Source organism: Cyclopterus lumpus, chromosome 11 (assembly GCF_009769545.1).
Source record: "Cyclopterus lumpus isolate fCycLum1 chromosome 11, fCycLum1.pri, whole genome shotgun sequence".
Classification (NCBI taxonomy): Eukaryota; Metazoa; Chordata; class Actinopteri; order Perciformes; family Cyclopteridae; genus Cyclopterus; species Cyclopterus lumpus.
This window is the reverse complement of record NC_046976.1, coordinates 6,112,283-6,132,501: the sequence shown is the minus strand read 5'-3', so window position 1 is coordinate 6,132,501 and position 20,219 is coordinate 6,112,283. Positions and strand designations below refer to the sequence as shown.

General features: G+C 42.6%; 3 protein-coding genes across 3 annotated transcripts; 2 read left to right on the top strand and 1 right to left on the bottom strand.

Annotated features, from left to right (window-relative positions):
• The first annotated feature begins 1,421 nt into the window (after nt 1–1,421).
• Nucleotides 1,422–4,295, top strand: exosc7 (exosome component 7). Its single transcript, XM_034545262.1, has 8 exons — nt 1,422–1,515; nt 1,662–1,763; nt 1,915–2,009; nt 3,177–3,342; nt 3,431–3,501; nt 3,621–3,744; nt 3,847–4,002; nt 4,116–4,295. The coding sequence occupies exons 1-8, from the start codon at nt 1,459–1,461 to the stop codon at nt 4,218–4,220; spliced, it is 876 nt and encodes a 291-aa protein (XP_034401153.1). The 5' UTR covers nt 1,422–1,458; the 3' UTR covers nt 4,221–4,295.
• A 1,389-nt stretch (nt 4,296–5,684) lies between these two features.
• On the top strand, nt 5,685–8,149 carry LOC117739113 (tetranectin-like). Its single transcript, XM_034545408.1, has 3 exons — nt 5,685–5,787; nt 6,003–6,095; nt 7,177–8,149. The coding sequence occupies exons 1-3, from the start codon at nt 5,685–5,687 to the stop codon at nt 7,581–7,583; spliced, it is 603 nt and encodes a 200-aa protein (XP_034401299.1). The 3' UTR covers nt 7,584–8,149.
• Nucleotides 8,150–8,397: 248 nt separating this feature from the next.
• Nucleotides 8,398–19,736, bottom strand: cdcp1b (CUB domain containing protein 1b). The gene is made up of 13 exons (XM_034546112.1): nt 19,565–19,736; nt 16,666–16,890; nt 15,984–16,325; nt 15,600–15,803; nt 14,515–14,859; nt 13,955–14,170; nt 13,287–13,643; nt 12,834–13,193; nt 12,048–12,245; nt 11,419–11,775; nt 10,602–10,958; nt 10,428–10,509; nt 8,398–10,002 (listed from the first exon to the last, which is right to left on the bottom strand). The coding sequence occupies exons 1-13, from the start codon at nt 19,626–19,628 to the stop codon at nt 9,495–9,497; spliced, it is 3,615 nt and encodes a 1,204-aa protein (XP_034402003.1). The 5' UTR covers nt 19,629–19,736; the 3' UTR covers nt 8,398–9,494.
• Between the last annotated feature and the right edge of the window lie 483 nt (nt 19,737–20,219).

Here is a 20,219-nt window from a genome sequence, read left to right as displayed (position 1 = left end):
ACTGTGTTGACTCAATACGCTGAGTTAATTTTGAGATAGTGTCATCCATTTGTCGTTCTGAATTGTACTAGGGGGGTTCCTGCTCATATCCTTAGTTCAACTGCTATTCTATCAGCCCCAGTGCATTTCAGATTGTTCTGCATTCAAGACGCTCTTTGAAAAACCTAGAAAGTAATTTAACAAAGCCATCCTCCATGGAAGGGATAAGCTGGAAGGAGGCCCATTGGCAAACAAGAGGAAGGCTTTCTTTGCATTATGTATACGTTCTCCTACACTACATCGTGACCTGGCGCTAGTTTGGCATTGTGGCAGTTAAAAAAAACAAAACACAGATAATACAAGAATATGCATCAAGTCAGCATAAAACTGAAATGAAGAAATTGCCTCGGACGCTTCATCAGGCCAAAGTGTAACAATGATGCACTTCAGCCAAAGAAAAACTACATCATATGGATCCTGTTTGCGGTTCAATGTTTGATGGTTCATTGTTGTGTTCTGTTTAGTTATACATGTACACTTTAATTCAATAAAGTGATTTTGATTACTATCTGGGAAGTTCATTCAGCCTTTAGGATACTGGTAATACATTTATAATACTGTAATGGACAAGGGTATGTATTGTACAAAGTAATATAGCATAGTAAAAACAAAGTGTGCTTTCTTAGTACTTTGAATAAGCCAAAAGTATAACTTTTAGTATACTATTGCCACACCAGATCTCAGCCAAAAGTCTGAACCTGAAACAGAACGATCTGAAAGTGTAAAAACCTGCTACTAAAAAATGAACAGAACTGAATCAACATTATATTTTAACCCAAGACTTTTCATACACTTTTTTTCAAAGTTCAAGATTAAAACTTTAATCTAGGTGCAAATCTTTTTTTCAAACGAACAAAACAATTGGCCTGGATTTGGCCCCATACTTCTTCTCCTCCTATCCTCCTCTATCACACTGCAGACCTGAGTGTCAGTTTTGGTTGATGAAGATGTGCTGCATCCAACAAGAACTCTGTCTGATCTCAGGTCAAATGGTGACAGTGAGAAAAGATTAATAAATAAATAATACATAATTACATTAAACCTTCTGATTCTAATCTCCATGACTATCAAAAAAGTAGTGGTTCAAAAGACAATATATATATATATATATATATATATATATTGGCTTCATTCACTTATTTTACCATTACAGTATTTGGGTGTCAGGTGTATGTACTGTATACATATGTTATCATACGTGCACAAGCCAGTGGATTAGATTTATTATTGATTAGACATGATTGTTGAATGTTCAATATGACGGGGGACATTCAAGAGGGACAATTTAAGGGTCATTTTTGGAGCAAATATCGGGTGAGGAAAAAAGGTGCCGGAATCATGACGCGTTGGCTTCTCCGTCGTCTTTTAATGACGTAAGAAGAAGCGCGACACACACATGCTAGCAGTGCTTTTTACACTATGGCAACAGTACAAGTCAGCGAGGCCGAAAAAGTGTACATCTTACACGGTATACGGGTGAGTTCTTCACAGCTTTCATTCAGCCCTCAACCTTCTTTTACTGAAAAAGATTTCGACAAATGCCACGACGGGGACTTGTGCTCTGAAAGGGCAGAAAGCTCAAGTTAGCGACGTCTAGTTGACATGTTGGTTCTTTGAATCAGGATGACTTACGAGTGGACGGGAGAGGCTGTGAGGACTACAGACACATGGAGATAGAGACCGACGTGGTGTCCAACACAGACGGCTCCGCCAAAGTCACTCTGGTAAATATAAATAAATAAATATGTTGATGCTCGAGCACCCTCGGTCCCTTGTCAACACATAACGTTGCTCCTTTGAGCTATATCTATATCATGTCTACTATCTTCATAATTCTATGTCATTTGAGGACCGCTTATTTTCTGAAATATTCAGGGCCACACAGCGGTTCTGGTTGGGATTAAGGCCGACATTGGAAAACCGAGGCCCGGGGTGCCAAATGAAGGCTACTTGGAATTCTTTGTAGACTGGTAGGTGCATGTTGTTATGAGTAAGTTATGGCTTTTTAGAAACTACGGCTTATTTTATTTAGATTTGGCCACCGAGCAAATCAGTTATGAAGACATTCTACTTACCACCTTTTTAGGAGGCGATATGAATTAAACACATTTTATTTGTACATGTATATCATATTACATTACATTACATGTCATTTAGCTGACGCTTTTATCCAAAGCGACTTACAATAAGTGCATTAAAACATGAGTCCAAACTCAGAACAACAAGAATCAAGCAAGTACAATTTATTCAATAACGTCAAACTACAGAGTACTATCCGTACGTGCCATTTAAGTGCTACTAAAGTGCTAAACAACAAAGTGCTATCGGTAAGGGACATTTAAGTGCTACTAGAGTGCTACTACGGCTCTACCTTCCCTATTCAAGGGAATATCATAGTATCACTGCTCAGAGAATAGACTTTAAAACAGCTCTGCTTGTGTACAAATCTATTCATGGTCCAGCACCAAAGTACATGTATGACATGTTAGAGCCATGTGAACTATCTCGGGCTCTGAGAAGCTCAGGGAGTGGTCTCCTGCTGGTGCCCAGAGTCAGGACTAAACACGGTGAGGCTGCGTTTCAGTTTTCTGCTGCTAAAATCTGGAACGGTCTTCCAGAAGATGTGAGACAGGCCTCAACTCTGACAATGTTTAAATCCAGGCTGAAAACGGTTCTATTTGACAACTGAAAGTATTTTATATGCACTCTTCGCTTTTAATATATTTATTTTATATTGTTTTTATGGAATGATTTAATTTGCCTTTTTGTAATTTTATGTAGCTGTAAAGCACTTTGAATTGTCTTGTGTATGAATTGTGCTCTATAAATAAACTTGCCTTGCCATCATTACCTGTCATGATATACAGATATTTATGTATGTAAATTCAAAAAATGGGTGTTTGGATGGAGACCTTGCCACAAGGAGGTAGTGTTGCATCATCAGTTCCCTGTGAGATGACATCCTAGTGATGATGGACTTACCAAAGAAAATATTATCATATTACTGCTACTTTATTCATAAACATGTGTGGAGAACGGTAACACGGTCAACAAGTCCCCACTGACTCAAGTAAGAATAAAACCTCTCTGACTTATTTCACATTGTTATTGTTTCCTTTTCTCCTTCTAATCATCAGTTCGGCCAATGCAACCCCCGAGTTTGAGGGCAGAGGAGGGGAGGAGCTGGGGACGGAGCTGAGTAACACACTCTACAAAGTCTTCAACAACAAACACAGCGTGGACCTGAAGAGCCTCTGCATCAGTGCAGGAGAACACTGCTGGGTCCTCTATGTGGATGTGCTGGTGAGTGGTAGCGTCCGATGATGTCTTTGGCAAATGTTAATGTAACCAATGGCGATTGGCCGATTGACCCACTGACATGTTTCCACAGCTCCTGCAGTGTGATGGAAACCTCTACGATGCCATCTCAGTAGCTATTAAGGCAGCTCTCTTCAACACAAAGTAAGTGAGATGTTGTACTGGTCTTTCAGATCGGATCGCAAAATCCTACGATCTCTTCCAGCTGTTATTCCTAGTCAGTAAAATAAGAGCTGACAGACGTCTGATTTCCTTACTGGCAGAATTCCCAAAGTGCACATATCAGCTGACGAGGAAGGAGGGAAGGAAATCGAGCTGTCGGATGACCCGTATGATTGCATGAGACTCGATGTAGAAAATGTTCCTTGCATAGTGACGTTGTGCAAGGTAAGCTCGCCTGCGTTTTACTCGGAAGTAAAAAATAACTACAATTATTGCACCTTTTTTTTATCACACAAACTGTGAACATGATATTGGTTTTGTTTACAGGTGGGCCACAGGCACGTAGTGGACGTGACTCTGCAGGAGAAGGCCTGCTCCGTGGCGAGCCTGATCATCTCTGTCACACACACGGGCACGGTCACCTGCACCAGGAAGGTGGGCGGAGGCAGCCTGGATCCAGAGAGTATCTTTGAAATGACAGAGGTGAGTCCTGCCCTGCTCCTTGGCCATCTGGCCCCATGCAGGGTTTTTAAATATGGTGACACCTGAATAAGACTGTGCGGTAGAAAGGTACTTCAGTGTTTTGCTGTCTCCAGGCAGGGAAACGGGTCGGGAAGGCCCTTCATGCTCCGCTCATGAAGCTGCTGCAGCAGGAGGAGAGTTTGGGAAAGACACGACAGAAAGTTGGCTTCCTTGGTTGACATCAAGTACTGTAGTTACAGTTTGTATGTACATGTATACAGAATTTTCTAATAAAACTTAAATTTGTACGGCCTTCTTGTCTTTGTATTTCAATGTAGAAACACTCACATTTCTGCCCAAATTCTAAAATATGGTGTAACGATGCCGTACAGATGCATTTTATGATGAAAACAATAACTAAAGTATGCAAAGGACATTACAGAGGGACTATGCTTCACACAACATCAAGCAGGTACATCAGATAATGTTGCTGAACAGTATATTTTACACAAATAACGTGCTAAGTTGTAAAACCTTAAAATGTCCTTTTCCACTCACCAAGCCTCAGTTCAATATATATTTATTTGTGCGGTCCACTCTTGTGAACGTGATATTCAAATTTTGCACAGCCCTCCACCTGGACTCGAGGATGCATTGATTAGATTTTGATGCTCAAAGGTCACTGTGACCTCTCAAAATGTGTTTTTTCTCTACTTTGCATGCTAATTGTAACAATTTCACACAATTGTCTAAAAAGGTAACACAATGACATTTTGGACAGACCTGGATGTAAACTGCATCTTTAGTGGTTGGAGGAGGCATACAACCACAGGCGATAATTCTGGTTTTAATCAAAGATGGTAATCAATACTATGAAAAGTAAAAAAAATGTACATGGGAAGTCCATTCTCACTGCGTCCTTAAGTTTCTGCCACGTGTCAGTGTTACAAAAAGACCAGATGGGACTCTGGATCACGGCCACGCTTCCCTCAGAAAGTTTGTGTGTGTGTGTGTGCTGGCCGAGAGCAGGCGGGTCCAAAACAAACTCCCATTTATGGATAGTGCTCTCGCTGCAGATTTTGAAATGAGAAAGCGCATGCAGAGAAATGTTTATGAAATGTCACAAATCTTAAAATAAGGGAACACCTTGCAGTATGATCTAAACCGGTAATCTTCATGAGAGACTTCATATGATTACTGAGTTTTTAATTTCTGTGCTTTACTGCCACCCAAAAAAACTGGAAATATTACATTTTTCCAAATGAGGCCATGCCTAAAGACTTCCAAAACACCCGGTCAACGTTTTTTTAAATTTTTTTATTCCATCTGTTTGTTTTTTTCCCTCGGGTTTAAACTTGTCTTTTGAGCCAAGAAATAAACTGCAACCAAGTTATTCAATTATTTATGCAACACATCAGTCGGGTTTATTCATTTCTGTTTTCGTATACTTTGATGAAAGCTGCACAGCTGCACTGTTACGTCATAAATGCTTCACATCATCTGCCAGTCCACCTGCATGTGAAGCATCTGGGGCCAGATGTGTGTGTGTGTGAGAGAGAGAGAGAGAGAGAGAGACATACACACACGCAAATGGCAGTTTTGGACTTCAGTATTTTTCCTATAGGCGAGATGAGAGAGAGAGAGAAAGAGGAGGATAAATTGCAGCGTAGACGTTGGAGCAGCCTCATTCAACAGGTCTCATCATGGAGTTCAAAGGAGCGTTTGTGCTTCTGGGAGTTCTGCTACTGGTCAACTGCTCATTTCAGCAGACTCCAGCGAAGAAGAAGCCCGTGAAAAAAGGTATAGGCAAAAAACAATTGGTTCACCACAATCTACGAGGAGGATTATTTGGATATCATATTTGTGTAGTGAGATCTTTAAAATCCCTCTATCAAATATAATTTTCAAATATTCTCTTAAACAGCATGCTTTTTTGTATATAACCAAATGCTCAGCAAGAAATGATTGAAATACAAACACCTGGTCTTAATGTCGTTGTGCGTGTGGTGTTGTTGGCACAGCTAAAGATGCTGCCATCGAGGAGCTACAGAAACAGATCAACGACATTGTCCACGAGCTCAACCTACTGAAGGAGCATCAAGCCCTGCAGACAGGTAACAACATAATGGATCATACGGTTGATCTTGTTTATATTGATAAAGGAGTACAAATAATTCTAATAATGGCTCGGTCACCCATAAGTCCCCAAACACCAGGACTTTTATTACTAAACCAGGTGAAAGGAGCAACTGCCTCCAAAAGCCCTGAGTGTACTGTGTGTACACTCAGGGACACATTTTTTTTTATTGGAATTTGCAACAGTAAATTACATGCAGGTTCTCATTATGTAATCTTATGGCCCTGTCTTGTAGAGTTTGTCAAAACGTTGTATTTGTTTGTCAAAAGCTAGTCTTAATAATAATTATAACTTATAGTCAAATAGTACCTTCCAAAGAATAAGATACCAAAAAGCTTTACAGTCAAACAAGGAAAATAAAGTAAAAATTAACCAAAGTCTAAACACAAAAGCATTTACAACAAACTCTATCAGATAAGGGGGTTTGAACAAGAGATTTAAAAGAGCGTGCCGAGTTTGGATTTTCATAACCAAGGGGATTAAATGTCACCCTCAGAGACATGGCATCATTTTTTATTTGTTGGTTTATTGTTCTCTTGTGGCGCATGCATATAGTCGTTTGAATCAAATTACCAGGCAACAAATCAGCTAGGTTTAAGTCTCTTCACCCGTGAACTCTTTCAGCTTTAGATGCAGGTCTACTTCATGACCACCAGTCCAGTGCAGGTGGACAAGCACCCATTGGCTGGTAATTGGATTACAATGTGAGCATTTTAAAGGGTTGCTGCTTGATTTATTGATGCATGACATGAGCTGCATTACTCAGCGTACAGAATATGTACTCAAGTTCAAGTGAACAGCCTGAGGTAGGCTTCTGCTAAAAATACATTCAGATGGGATACACGTGTAGTCTTTGGAACTGCACTTTGAATCTGGAGAGCACGTGGCAAACGGCAAAATGATATCCAGTTGTTTCTGCAAATCCTAAAATATGTGTCCATCATGTTGCCCATGTCTCCAAACAAATACCACAGGGCTACTTTTATTATTACCAAATGACAGGATGCCTGTGAATTGACCACGTTAGCCATCGGCTCCCTTTTGATTTTTCTCTCCAGTGTGTTTGAAAGGCATAAAGAGCCACAACAAGTGTTTCTTGGCCGACACCGTCAGAAAACGCTATCACGCTGCCAGCGAGGACTGCAACGCCCTGGGCGGCGTCCTCGGTACGCCCACGTCCAGCGACGAGAACGACCAGCTCCGAGACTACGTCCGCCAGAGCGTCGGCCCGGACGAGCAGGTATGGCTGGGCGTCAACGACATGGTGACCGAGGGCACCTGGGTGGACCAGACCGGCTCCAGCATCACATTCAAAAACTGGGACGCGTCCAACAACCGGTCCCCTCAGCCGGACGGAGGCCAGGCCCACGACTGCGCCGCCCTGTCCGGGGCCTCCGGTGGGAAGTGGTTCGACGAGAACTGCCGCGAGGAGAAGCCGTCCGTCTGCCAGTTCAACATCGTTTGATCGCATGCATCCCATAGATGATAGCTGCTTTATAGTCGCGCTTTAAACCAGTGGTTCAGCTGCTTCTGCGTCAGGAATGAATACTCAATATGGAAGTCTGTCAGTTGCATGATACAAGTGGGTTATTTGTGTTGGTCAAAATAAAACTTGGATGAACACTGTCCTGCCATCAATCATTTTAAGACATATATATATTGGATGTTAACAATTCAAAATACCAGTATTCCTGCAGTAAAAGATGTGGGGGTGCTGGCATGTAACAACTGGGTGTAACTTTCTATTGTTTCTACACATCTCCATTAGGATTCACTGGTTGCGAACCACTGGTTTAAACAGACATCCTTTCACCATTAATGCAATTTAACGACAAGAATTGGGCGAGAACTATATGCTCAGTGATATTTCATGAACATTAAAAAAAAGAAATATAATCTTCAGCCGCATTCATTAAAACAATATTTTAGTCTGCTAGCCTTGACGTCTCTTTGAACGTCTAGCCTGGTGTAGCCTTACAAATAAACCATGAAAACACTTTCCTCTTGTCATTTCTTCAAGGAAAAGTTTGGGGAAATATGCTTATTAGCGTTAGATCTTCCAGACCAACTCTCAGCGAGAGTGCGTGCTTCACAAAGAGTCAAACAATATTCCCGAAAGTCAGATCGCTCCAAACTGAAAGAGAAAAACAGAAATGCAGACTAAGATTTGACTTTAACAGTAACATCTGCAGTCCTGGCTTCCGTATGCGTTGCTTCCAGTAAAAACCCACTTCTCCGTGGTAAACATTGGCTGCTCTGCATTCAGAATTATTTTCCACTCCCTCCTTCACGTCCCTGTTTTTCATGGCCAGAGTGTTGTTGAAATAGTTTTCCTCCACCCAGAATACAAAAAGGTGACAGTCTCAGCATGAGAGGGAAAATCACATGTGATGGAAGTCAGTACTTTAAGTAGTAAACAGTTTCCCCACCTGAACGTTCTTGGAATTTATTGCAAATTTAAAAAAAAAAATATATGTTTTTACAGGTAACGAAAACAGAAATCTCTTCAAAAACAAATAAACAATATAAAACCACTTAAAACAAGGACCAGAGGACCACTTTTCCCATAGTCCCTGCTCCTGAATCCTTGCCACATGGGGAACGATTTAATAAAAGCAATAACAAATAGAACATTAAAAAAGGAATAGTTCATAATTCTTTTTGTTGCTTTCTTGTTGAGAGTTGGAGAAGATTGATACTCATGTTTGTACGCTAAGACACAGCCGGCTCACGAATAATACATTATAGCTTGTTTTGTATGAGATTTAGAGGTGCTGGGTGGATTCTGTTCCCTTTAGAGAGAGCTAGCCTCGCTGTTTTCAGTGCTTATGCTAAGCTAACGAGATGCAACTTCCTATTTGACAAGACAATGATGAGAATGGAATCGATCTTCTCATCGAACTCTCTGCAAAGAAAGCAGAAAGGTATTTCCCAAACCGCCAAACTTCCTTTAGAAAAGAATATTTTAAAAAGTGTGCAGTGTGTAGGATTTGGCGCCATCTAGCGGTGAGGCTGCAACCAACTGAAACCTCCCCTTGTGTGCCAAGCGTGGAAGAGATTCTTATTTCCAGGTGACAATACATCAAAGAAAACATACTTATTCATATTAAATTTAATTTCTGACAACAGAGCCCCGTAATTGCTTCACTCTGTTCCTTTATAGAAAAAAAAATAAAAATAAGGATCACAGCTCAGACTCTTGAAACTTCAGTTCTGACAAAGACGACGGCCACATCAAATTCGGGAGCTCATCAATCTCATATTCCCAGATTGTGGCCGAGGCACAGAAGTTCACACGAGTACCGTCCGGGGATACTCGGTGCTGCAAAGAGAATTCAGTAACAGCGGCCCGTCATGCAGCTACAGTCCTGACACACTACAAGGAGTCCTCCGATATCGGCGGCGGCTGTGGCTCCATGTCAACGCCGGAGAGCCGGATCGTGTTCATATCCCCCGTGCTCTTGAACGTGTACAGTTCATTATCCAACATCCTGCGGTCCTGGAAGCCGAGGCTGTCCTGCCGGTCGATAGGAGTGCGCGGACGGGTCAAGTTGAAAGACTCGGACGGGTCCAAGAACGTCTGGAACCGTTCCAGCTCAGGCTCGTGGTCCGGCTCTTTGATCACAGGCAGCCCTGCATCAGTGGGGCCCGTGAATGTGTTGTAAGAGTCCACCTGCACGCCGTTGAAGTGGTCCGGCATGCTGTCGGCGTAGCTGGTGTCACCCAGCAGGTGGCCGTACATCATCGACTCGTCTATGGAGGCGTAGACGTGGGAGTCGTTGTCAGACCGAGCTTTGCTGAAGTGCCGGTCACTCGGGCGGAAGATGTTTCCTTTGCCAATGTAGATGGATGCCTCCTTGGCCAGTTTGTCTTTCTTCCTTTTCCTGTTTGAGAGGTTGAAGGCAGACCACAAACAATAAGTCAACAAAAGTCTTGACAAACATTGAATAATGTATCGCTTATCTAACAAACAATATCATTAAAGTAAATTAAAAAGTAAATTCTCAACTGGTCTGATAATCTTTTTAAACATTTTGTCAATTTCAAGACACCGATACTAATGAGCCAACTTGAGTAAGAAAAGTTCTTTGCTGAATGAATGAAATACATTTAACATCTTAAAGGACTCAACATTTACTGTACAACATTTATTATATTGTACATTCTTTCAAAACAGACTAACATATTCACGTAATATTTACATAACTTCTGATCAAGCAAGCAGAATCTGCAAAATCGGTCAGAGTAAGAATGTTATTGATAAACACCGCCCCGGATGTCGACACAGTTCCGCTGCAGGTGCACTCACTTTGTGACGAAGCATACAACAGCCAGCACTATGAGCAACAGCAAGAGAGCTCCCGCTATCCCGAGGAGGATGGCCAGGAGATCTGCGGAGGAGAAAAGAAGGAGCAATAGAATGAAGTCCCTTGCTTTAGTTATTGATGGCATTGTTGTTTGTACATTGGTCCTGCTTGCTTACTGCTCCTCTTCTGCAGAACGATGTTGGTCATTGCACCAAAGTGTCCCTCCTCTGGAATACAGTTGGACATGTTGAGATAAAAGCTACGCGGCACTGTCAACTTGTCCTCCGCCTCCTCGTCCTCCCTGCGGCTGATCATCTCCTCCTCGTCCCCCAGCATCATCACCTTGATGGCGGTGTGCCGGTCCATGCATTTGGGTTGGCTGAGGTTGACAAACTGCATGTGCGCCTCGTACTGGCTCGGTACGGTGACGATCCAGGAGACGGTGGACGAAGGCCGCATGCCCAGGGGCCAGTTGGGAGTGGCCAGCAGGGTCGGAGACGACTCCTCTGGGCTGACTCTATAAATAATGGTCTCTTAAAAAAAATAAAATAATAAAAGGGATTAAATAAGTGTCAGTGTGGAATTTAAAAAAGTAAAATGAATGCGCTATATTTGACCATGTTAAGAGTGGAGAACCCCAGCATACGGCAGCATGACAAATGTGAGGCAGATACAGATGTTCTTACCATGGCTGCATCAAGCAGTTATTGTCATCATTTATTCATCAAAACTTATGATATGAAAAAAAGTTTTAAATCTGAACTTTCTAATTGAAAGGGAATTATAATAGAGCTGAAAACAATTACAAATGGCAAACATTCTGAGTATTGGTTAATATATGATTGGGTTTTGGACAGACAAAACGGTTACTATAAAGATGTCAACATATGATGGCCATCTTTCGGACAGAATTATTGAAATTGATCAGTCAAGAAAATAATCAGCAAATTAAAATTATCATTAGTTGCAGCCCGCAGCATATCTGTGTTTTACCTGAGATCTCCTGACTGAAGCTGACGTTGAGGAAAGGCTCCTTGGTCTTGCTGAAGTCCGGGACGGTGGCTGTGACGGCGACGTTTCCGTGCACCTGAACTTTCTGGATCATTCCGGTGATGCAGAATTCTCCAACAGAAAACCCGTCTTCTTCGGCCACATGCAGAGAAACGGACGGACTACACTCCTGGCCGGGCAGGGACTGTCGGAGACTCCCTGTGGGTGACACCAGGTCCACGGTGCCGTCCTGAGGGACTTTGAGGTGCCAGGTGAAGCTGTGGAGGGGCATCGGTAGACAGGAGTCCAGTTTGGGCACAGTGAGCTGAGTCGCAGAGCAGGACGTCACATTTTGGCACTCTGTTGGTTTAAAAAAAAAAAGGGGGCAATGAGACTATTAAGTTTCCAACTAAAGGATTAGCTAAGATGACATGACGAGTGTCAAGCTTCTCATCTGACTCTCGGCAAGAAAGCACCTTATTTCCCATAATTTCAAACTACTCTTAAGACTGAAATAGACTTTGTACTTTGACCTTAATATTTATTTAACCAAGAAACTGTGAGAGACTATGACCTAAAAAAATATTTAACAAACAAGCGTTTCATGGACATGCAAAACAAAACCATCTTACCAATAACTTTACTGGCAGTGAGGCGCACATCTTCATTTGGACAGTCAAGGAAGGCCAGGCTGGCCTTCGTGCCTGCAGCCACGTTCAGCTTCTTTTCGACCTTAGAGTTAACGCTCATCTCACAGTAGGGATCAGAACCCACTTTCTCCACCTGCATCGACACTCCTTGCTGTCCGATGAGATCCACCACACACAGGACTACGACAGAAATACAACAGAAAGATTTTAGTGGCAAGTCTTCATCTGAGCTTTTATTGTGAAAATATTGGATCAGAAATCATGTTAAAACAAAACTGCATTTAATACTCAGTGTTATGGCTTTACATATTTCGCAGAACCACAACACAGGCTGTTGGGCCAGCAACAAGTCAGATCTGAGCCTAATTTTGATCTATACGTTTTAAAATGATGGGTCTTTTTATGGGTAAAGGCGTGTTAGTTTGGACTCTCATAGTCCCACTTTGTGCCGCTCATGTATTACCAGGCACTGAAGTCGCAGAGCTACGCTTTGGATAATTCAATAAATATATACCCGCTTTGAAAAACCCAGAAACTAAACTTCCTAAAATGATCAAAGAGCTTTTCAATATTCAGTCTGCTGCTTGAAAAAATAAAATGTTTTAACCCGTTTCTCAAACTGCAACTGAAAAATGACACTTGGCACTTTCCGTGCTCTTTTTGTAAAAAAACCACAACAAACAAACAAACAAATTGGTTTATCCGAGTAACCCGGTTACTTTCGTGCATGTACTGCATAACTTCAGACTTTAAGCCTCAACCCTGTACCTGGATGCCCGCTCCTGATTACAGAGACTCTGTAGTTCAAGGTGAGGCCCTGCAGCGTCCTGTTGGTTTTACAGTTCCTCAGCACCATGTTGAAGTTGCCCTGCTCGTGGTGCGGCTGAGGATCCGCCAGAGTCAGTTTGGTCACCTTCTTTTTCTCTTTCTGGTACTCCACCTCCACCTCTTTCCTGAGGCACTCTGGAGCTGTGTGATCGCTGAAACGCATTGTGTAGTTGTGCATGCCGGGCACCGTGAAGTTCCACTGCATCTCCTGGTCGTCAGGGAAGTCGCGGGGATAGTTGGCCGTGATGAAGTCTGTGTTGGACACACCTCGTGGTAGGTTGACTGTCAATATGGCAACCACTGGGGAGAAACGCATAGAGCATTGTGAAGCAGAAGATGTCTCGTTACAGGATGTTTGACGTCTTCCAATCATGACACAGAAAACTAACTTACTGTTGGTCTCAGGTCCTACGTTGAGTTTGATGTCAACGGGATCCAGCTTCCGGTTGCCAGGCACCTGCAGAGATAGTCGGCCCTTGTAGAGAGCCATGATGGTGGTCACAGTTCCTCCTTTGCAAAAGGTACCAATGGTTGCTGGCCCCGTGCGCAGATAGGCAACAATGGAGTACGTGTGCTCATCTGGACAGGTCTCCTCGTTGGGAATCTGTCGCATTCCCGGTTCTGGGAAGTCCAGTTGGAAGGTTCGAGTGGAGACGACTTTCAGGTCCCAGGTGAAGGTCCGGTTGAAGTCTGGGAACAGCGAGGACTCGGCCTGAACGATGTTTCCAGGGCAGGAGGCATCTTTGCATTCTGGGATTCGTGGAGAGGAGCATGTGAAGCAATTTAGTGTTTTACAGAGATTTGTGTTGACAAGGATACAAACAACTACATCGTTAAAAGCACAAAAACAGGTCAAAGGAATTAAGGAGTCATCTGAAGCAGGAAATAATGTGCTGTAGAAGATATTCTCCAATCTACAACACAATAAAAGAGTCAATGTGTTTAATTTGAAGTGCAAATTCATAATTGTGATTTTATTCAAATGACAATGTAAAGAGACCTAACAGGAGCAAGAGTTGTGAAAATATGTACTTAAGCTTATTTTAAAAAAATCTTCCTACCAATGTCTCTGTTGATCTCCACAATGAAAACATCCTGAGGCTGAGGACAGGTGAACTCCACTGTGGTGTTGCTGGGATCTTCCAGGGTGAGCCGTGACGGCTCACATTTCTGTTTGGGCTCCTTGTTCACGCACACACTGCAGTCTGGCTCGCTGGTCACCCTGCTGATGGTTATAATGGTGTTAGGATCGGGCATCACGGACATCATTCTGGCCCCTAGGGAGAAAAGGGAAAGTGGTGAAATAAGACATTGGTCAAAGTCATTTCCCCATGACATGTGGTCCACAGAGGCATGTCCCCCTGAGAATGAACTGGAATAACTTTTAACACGCTAAAAACCTGCCAAACCAAGATGGCTAAAATACTATTTGCAGTGTGTTATCTATATCAATTATGCTCTAAACATGATCTTCATAAGACATATCCTTTAGTTACGTTAGAGGGCCTTTTTGACGTAGGAAAACAGATGAAAGCTAACGTACTTTGCTGGATCTTTTGGTCTTTAATACAGTGCATGTATTGTTCTGTAAATAAATAGCTACTTGGACACGGACACTTGCCTCTTGGTGCTGCTTTGGCTGTGAATAAGTCCACTTCACTTCCTTTGGGAACCTCTGCAGTCACAGCCGTCGTTCCGAGCAGATCCAGATGACGAGACAATGTTCCGCCCTTACAGTAGCTGGTAGTTTTAATCTTTCCTTCCCTGTTAGTTGTGCTCACAGAGTACTGGGGGCCATCTTGGCATTTTACTGCTCCAGACATCTCCTCTAATCCACCAGGGAAGTCCAGAGTTAAGACAGTCCTGTCTGGTACACTAATGTCCCATGTTAGGGATCTTTTGAAGTCCATGAAGACGTCAGGATCAATTTCTTCTGCAGCAGGAGTGCAGGAGCTCTGGGTACATTCTGTGTGTCAAGAATTTCAAATGTTTGAATTTGACACAATTAAACAAGCTGTGTGTGTGTGTGTGTGTGTGTGTGTGTGTGTGTGTGTGTGTGTGTGTGTGTGTGTGTGTGTGTGTGTGTGTGTCCGTCCAACTTCTCCCTGTTGGTGTGTGTCTGTCTTTGGCTTTCAGCTTCAGTATTATTACCGTTATATGTTGATATATGGTTGAAAAAGGTTAAATTAGTGTATTTAAAAACTATTCTCTTACCAAGGTTGTTACTGAATAGCTAATTGTGTGTAATTAGCGTGGTTCCCTGTGACAGCAGCTGACCATTGCACCAGCTCCCCACGTGTGTGTGTGTGATAGAGCGAGAGCCAAGACTATGAGTAGATGAAATAAACATTTTCAACAATGAATAAATACGTACATATATAAATAAATAAATCAAATAAATAAATGCTGAATTAAATGCATACCATTTTAAATGGAGAAATAAACAAGAGATTTTAGGAATGATTTACTCAATTAACAACATACATTTTGTATTTCACCATTATGTCTTCATTATAGCTTCTATTTATTCAATATTGTATTTATTAAGTAAAATATGCATCTTATTATTTCTGCATCTATTTCAGCGTTTATTTAAACCTTTATATTGAAACAAAATAGTGATGATTAAGTCATTTCTATCTTCCATATGTAAGAATTTGATATGAAGTGAAGTAAATGCTGACATGTAGCATCCACAGTCCTCACCTATTTTCATCTCCATCTTCACGCTGTACACATCCTGAGGTTTCAGGCAGCTGAACTCCAGCAAGAGTTTTTCAACGTTGATCAGCGTCTTTTCTGTGGGGCTGCAGTCGCCCGTGGAGCAAACGTCACATTCTGGCTGCCCAGGGTCCCGGCTGACGACCAAAGTCGTACTTGAATTAACGGTTACAACCATTGTTCGGCCCTCTAAAAAGGGGGGAAAAAAGAGCGTGAGACAGATTCCATGTTATCTTTAACGGTTACCCTTTGCAGATACTGGCTGTAAGTATTTAGCAACAACTCATCTCTATGCAGGAATGAGCTTGTGCGAGACATTTAGATAATAAAACACTTCAAAAAAGTTTGTATACAATAATTTGTTCTTACTCAGAGGTCCAGCTGAGGCCTGGAACAAAACCGATTTGACCAGAGCCTTCGGTTTAACTTGCAGAGACACAACAGCTCCATTGGGCGCTTCTAAACGAGTCTCAGAACCACCTCGACAATACCGAGTCCGGCTCTCGGCGTTTGTTTTGGATGTGGTCACCGAATACTGAAAGTCGTCAGGGCACGGTTGCGACGTCTCTATCAGCCCGTCTCCAAGGACGTCCAGACCCACAAGCGTCTTCTCCGGCGCCTTCAGCTCCCAGGTGAAGGTTCTGCTCAACTCTGTGAGGACGGCGGGTTGAGTTTCTACCGTTGTCGGGCTGCAGGCGTCCTTTGTGCACTCTGGAGTAAAACATTTTTTTTTAAAGTCGCTCAGATGGTTTAAGAATTTCAGCTCTGTATTATGTTTTGATGTGAATTAAGTCAGATTTCACTTAGTTATTCTTAATATATTGTAGCACCCCAACAATATGCACTATATCAAAAAGGTACTATGGGAGGTTGGCGGGGAATGATGCAGGTTTTGGGGTAGAGAACAAGAAGGTTGACCCCTTTGCAGAAAAATAAGGGGTTTCTCATGAAAAATAAATTTAAAATACACCCATGCCTTTGAAATGCCTTTTCACAGTAAACCTATACTTGGACCTGATTGGTTCCCAAACTATTCCTGAAGTGCACTCACCAATGGTCCGAGCGATCGTCACAGTGAAAGCCTCTTCAATCGGCTGGGAGCAGTTGAACAGCAGCTTGACCTCCTCCTCAGGCACCAGAGGCAGAGAGGAGTGGCAGGAGGTCAGCGTGTCGTTCACCCCACTCACCGTGCAAACTGCACATTGATCCACCGGCAGCGCGGTGGACACCGTCACCGTCGAGCCTTTGTCCGGTCGCACCGTCGTCTGGAGGCATTCTGAGGGAACAGGTCACAGGGAGTTGGTCGCAAATAGCCCAAAGATGTTGTACACTTGGACCAGTAATCTAAAAGATGTGACCTGTAGTTAGGTTCAGATTTAAATGAAGCCACATAAGTTGTGTTAATGCCAATTATAGTTTTGTTTGCGACTGGACATCAGCTGGTTGAGAGCATGCTGGGACACACACACACACACACACACACACACACACTTGGAGGGATTTCTATGAAATTAAATATATACAGTTGTGTTCCCCTGAGGATGAATGCTACCGACTATTGCTTAAGAAGGTTCCTTATTGAGTGAAATGACCTGGAAGTATCTAAGTGGCAGCCATGACAAGAGCTGGTCGAATACTCTCTATGCTAAGGAAAGGTGCTTCAATGCTTCCTTTCTTATCTCCTATAGCATCGGGTACACTTGACCATCCTTCACGAAAGGAGAGGTGATACTGCCATCCCACAATTCCTTGCGGCAGCAACATTTAAAGCGACGCACCCTTTGGCCGTCAATAACATCCGCCGCCGTTGGTCAACTTGCGCATTATGGATGTCGTTGTCTTTTCCTAAATCCTCAAACTCTCCTCCGCATGACATTTCCCATCGAAGTCAAGAATATAAATGGTTCAGAAAAGTTTTTTTTATTTTTTATTTGACCATGGACATTCGTTTGTTCAAAGTTCTTGAACATAAGGATGCTTTTCATTCGCATGGGTTTTCGACAGTTGGTCGGACAATACTTGAGGTCACCTTGGAAAACCGAGGAAGAAATGAGGTCCAACACCTCAGTAATATTTTGGCTACAAAAGGAACAAACACACACAAACGGTCAGACAGTTTGCTGTTGACTCTTGAGCAAACAGTGGCATCAGACACACCTATCCCCATGTTGTGCAGTGCCAGACCAAAACAAATTAATTGACTTGATATTATCGTGAGTCATCTGAGTGCCGAGTAATGAGTGTAATGAGAGGTGAGCCAGTTTTAAAAAACAACTGCTGTGTTTACGCTATGAGACTCCAAACTTCTCCTTTATGGAAACCTAGATGATACAGGTACCGTATCTGCGATTCTATCACATCAGCTGTTGTAAAGTTACATTGCAGCTTTAGTTTTTAGCTTTAGTCCCCGTTTTGGTCACAATTCAGAAATAAAAACAACATTAATGGATCCTAATGGATACATCAAGATTGTATGCGTTTATGTTGACAGTTTTAGTGGCCGATACATCATTGTAGTTTTTTCAACTCACAAATATTGATATTGGCCCCTTAATCTCTGTATTTTATACTTTCATCCAAATTCTATTGGAACACTATTAGGCATAGTTTTTTCTTTTATTGTAATGTTATTTATATTCTATTGATTTTTTTTTTTTAAATTAGAAGACCCAAACAATATATGCCCAAAAAGAGAAAACATATACAAGATAAACATATACATGCTGCGCACAATCAAATATGTTCCGACACAGATTCATGTCCTCAATAATATATTACTTCTCATTTTACCTACCTCCAATATCAGTTATACAAAGCCCTACTAGTCTCATGTCCCATTTTGTTGTAATGTTCTTCAAAATACCAAATGTGGCCGCATGAGCCATCTCTCATTTTGAATGAGACTTTTGCAAATGAGATGGTTTTACTAAAGACTTCCAGTCGCTTATCAGAACCGGTCTCTCCACCATAATGCTCCATCCAGGCCGTCATTATTAGTGTGTCATCAAGTTTAAACAGTCTAAATATAACTTAAACCATACCAAATACATTTATGGAACCTTCCACCCATAAGCCTGGACTAAAGGACACATTCATCATGAAGGCTGCCCTCTCGCTGAAGTGATGCAAAGGCTTGAATGGAGGGAAGCTGCACAAGTTCACACATAAGAAGAAGCCAGGAATTCACAACTCGAACTTGCAAGGACTTGAAGGCATCACAGAGCAACACTGCAGCATTCAAACTGTTGGCTAGAGGGTTTCTTGTGACAGTAAACAACGGGTGTGTCGAGGATGTCACAGGATTCAAAAAAAGAAGTGCATGTGCTCATTTCCACGAACACTATTCAAGAGAATACATGCTGATGATGACTTTTCCACACAAAATCAATAAAGTGAGTGGACAAAGAATGCACTAAGTATACGTCTAACAGAAAGTATACAAACGCCCGCCATATTCATAGCTCAGCAGCAGATTGCAGGTCAATCATTAATGAAGCGATGATGAATTCATGCCTCTAGGAAGCTCCATAAATGCCTCATAAACCTTTTGAAAATGGAGGTCTAGAAGTCTCACACACACACACACACTGAATATGTGCTTCAGTCTCTCATCCCCACTGTCGCGTCGATCTCACATATACAATGTTGACTTATCGATTCTCTTTCAATGTATTGACACGCGGCTTTACACGCAGGGTGCCTAACTGGACTCCGTTTGGTTTACATCACAAGAGGACAGCCTGCACTCTCATCTCAGGTGCACGTCTGACCCAATTAAACCTGAAGTGAAGCCACAATGTTTCGCGCACTCATCTTTTCTGTTCTTTTCTTTTCTTTTAAAGATTATAGCCTGACAGAAAGCAATAATGTTAGAGGGAAAACAGGCGAACAAAGCTCCAGCAAACAGTAAACGAGCACACGCGTCTTGCTAGTAGAGGTAATGATCCCACCTGATGTGTCGAAGGCCGTCAACAACAAGAGTCCCAGGAGCGCGCAGCTCGCACACAGCCGCATGTTCAATGAGGATTGTTCCGGTTAAAATTTTTTTTTTAAAACGTACAAAGTTTTAAAGTGTGATTTCTAAGTCGCTGTTTCTCTCTCTCTCAAATACCCAGCTGCATTTTTCCCTTCACGTTCAAGCGACAGCCACTTCCTCACTTCCTGCTCCGCGTTGCTACCTGTGCGCAGCGGCGCGGCGGAGGGCGTGGCCCGCAGGTGGGTTACCTGTCCAAACTTGACGCGTGAGGAGGATCGAGGCCCGGCCGGTGTACCCTTGATCCGAAACCTCGCAGCGCTGATACGGAATGTATTGACTCCTGATAAGGGCACGATTCCTGACGCGACTCCCCTTCGCCGTGTGGCACAATGGGTGCCCTATTTATACGCGGCCAAACATGCCAAGGATTGTTGGCATCGTGCGGTGTATCCCCCGAAATGAGGCAGCGGAAGGGCTGTGGAGGCGGAGCTCAAAGTACCCAGCATTGATACTACCAACAAACTCTGATCAATACAAATGCAAAGGGGGTGGTGGTATTATATTATAGGGGTACATTCAGCCCCTGTCGGGTCGTATTTCTGGTCACACTTGAATTGAGCAATGTGTTT

Bases quoted from the DNA above. Each gene is read 5' to 3' on its own strand.
- exosc7 (XM_034545262.1), top strand. From the start codon at position 1,459: ATGGCAACAGTACAAGTCAGCGAGGCCGAAAAAGTGTACATCTTACAC. The intron at 1,516-1,661 runs GTGAGTTCTTCA...TCTTTGAATCAG, and splicing joins ACATCTTACACGGTATACGG to GATGACTTACGAGTGGACGG. The intron at 3,745-3,846 runs GTAAGCTCGCCT...TTTTGTTTACAG, and splicing joins GCATAGTGACGTTGTGCAAG to GTGGGCCACAGGCACGTAGT.
- LOC117739113 (XM_034545408.1), top strand. From the start codon at position 5,685: ATGGAGTTCAAAGGAGCGTTTGTGCTTCTGGGAGTTCTGCTACTGGTC. The intron at 5,788-6,002 runs GCAAAAAACAAT...TTGTTGGCACAG, and splicing joins GCCCGTGAAAAAAGGTATAG to CTAAAGATGCTGCCATCGAG. The intron at 6,096-7,176 runs GTAACAACATAA...TTTTCTCTCCAG, and splicing joins GCATCAAGCCCTGCAGACAG to TGTGTTTGAAAGGCATAAAG.
- cdcp1b (XM_034546112.1), bottom strand. From the start codon at position 19,628: ATGCGGCTGTGTGCGAGCTGCGCGCTCCTGGGACTCTTGTTGTTGACG. The intron at 14,171-14,514 runs GCAAGTGTCCGT...TTTTCTCCCTAG, and splicing joins AGCCAAAGCAGCACCAAGAG to GGGCCAGAATGATGTCCGTG. The intron at 13,644-13,954 runs GTAGGAAGATTT...CACGAATCCCAG, and splicing joins GGAGATCAACAGAGACATTG to AATGCAAAGATGCCTCCTGC.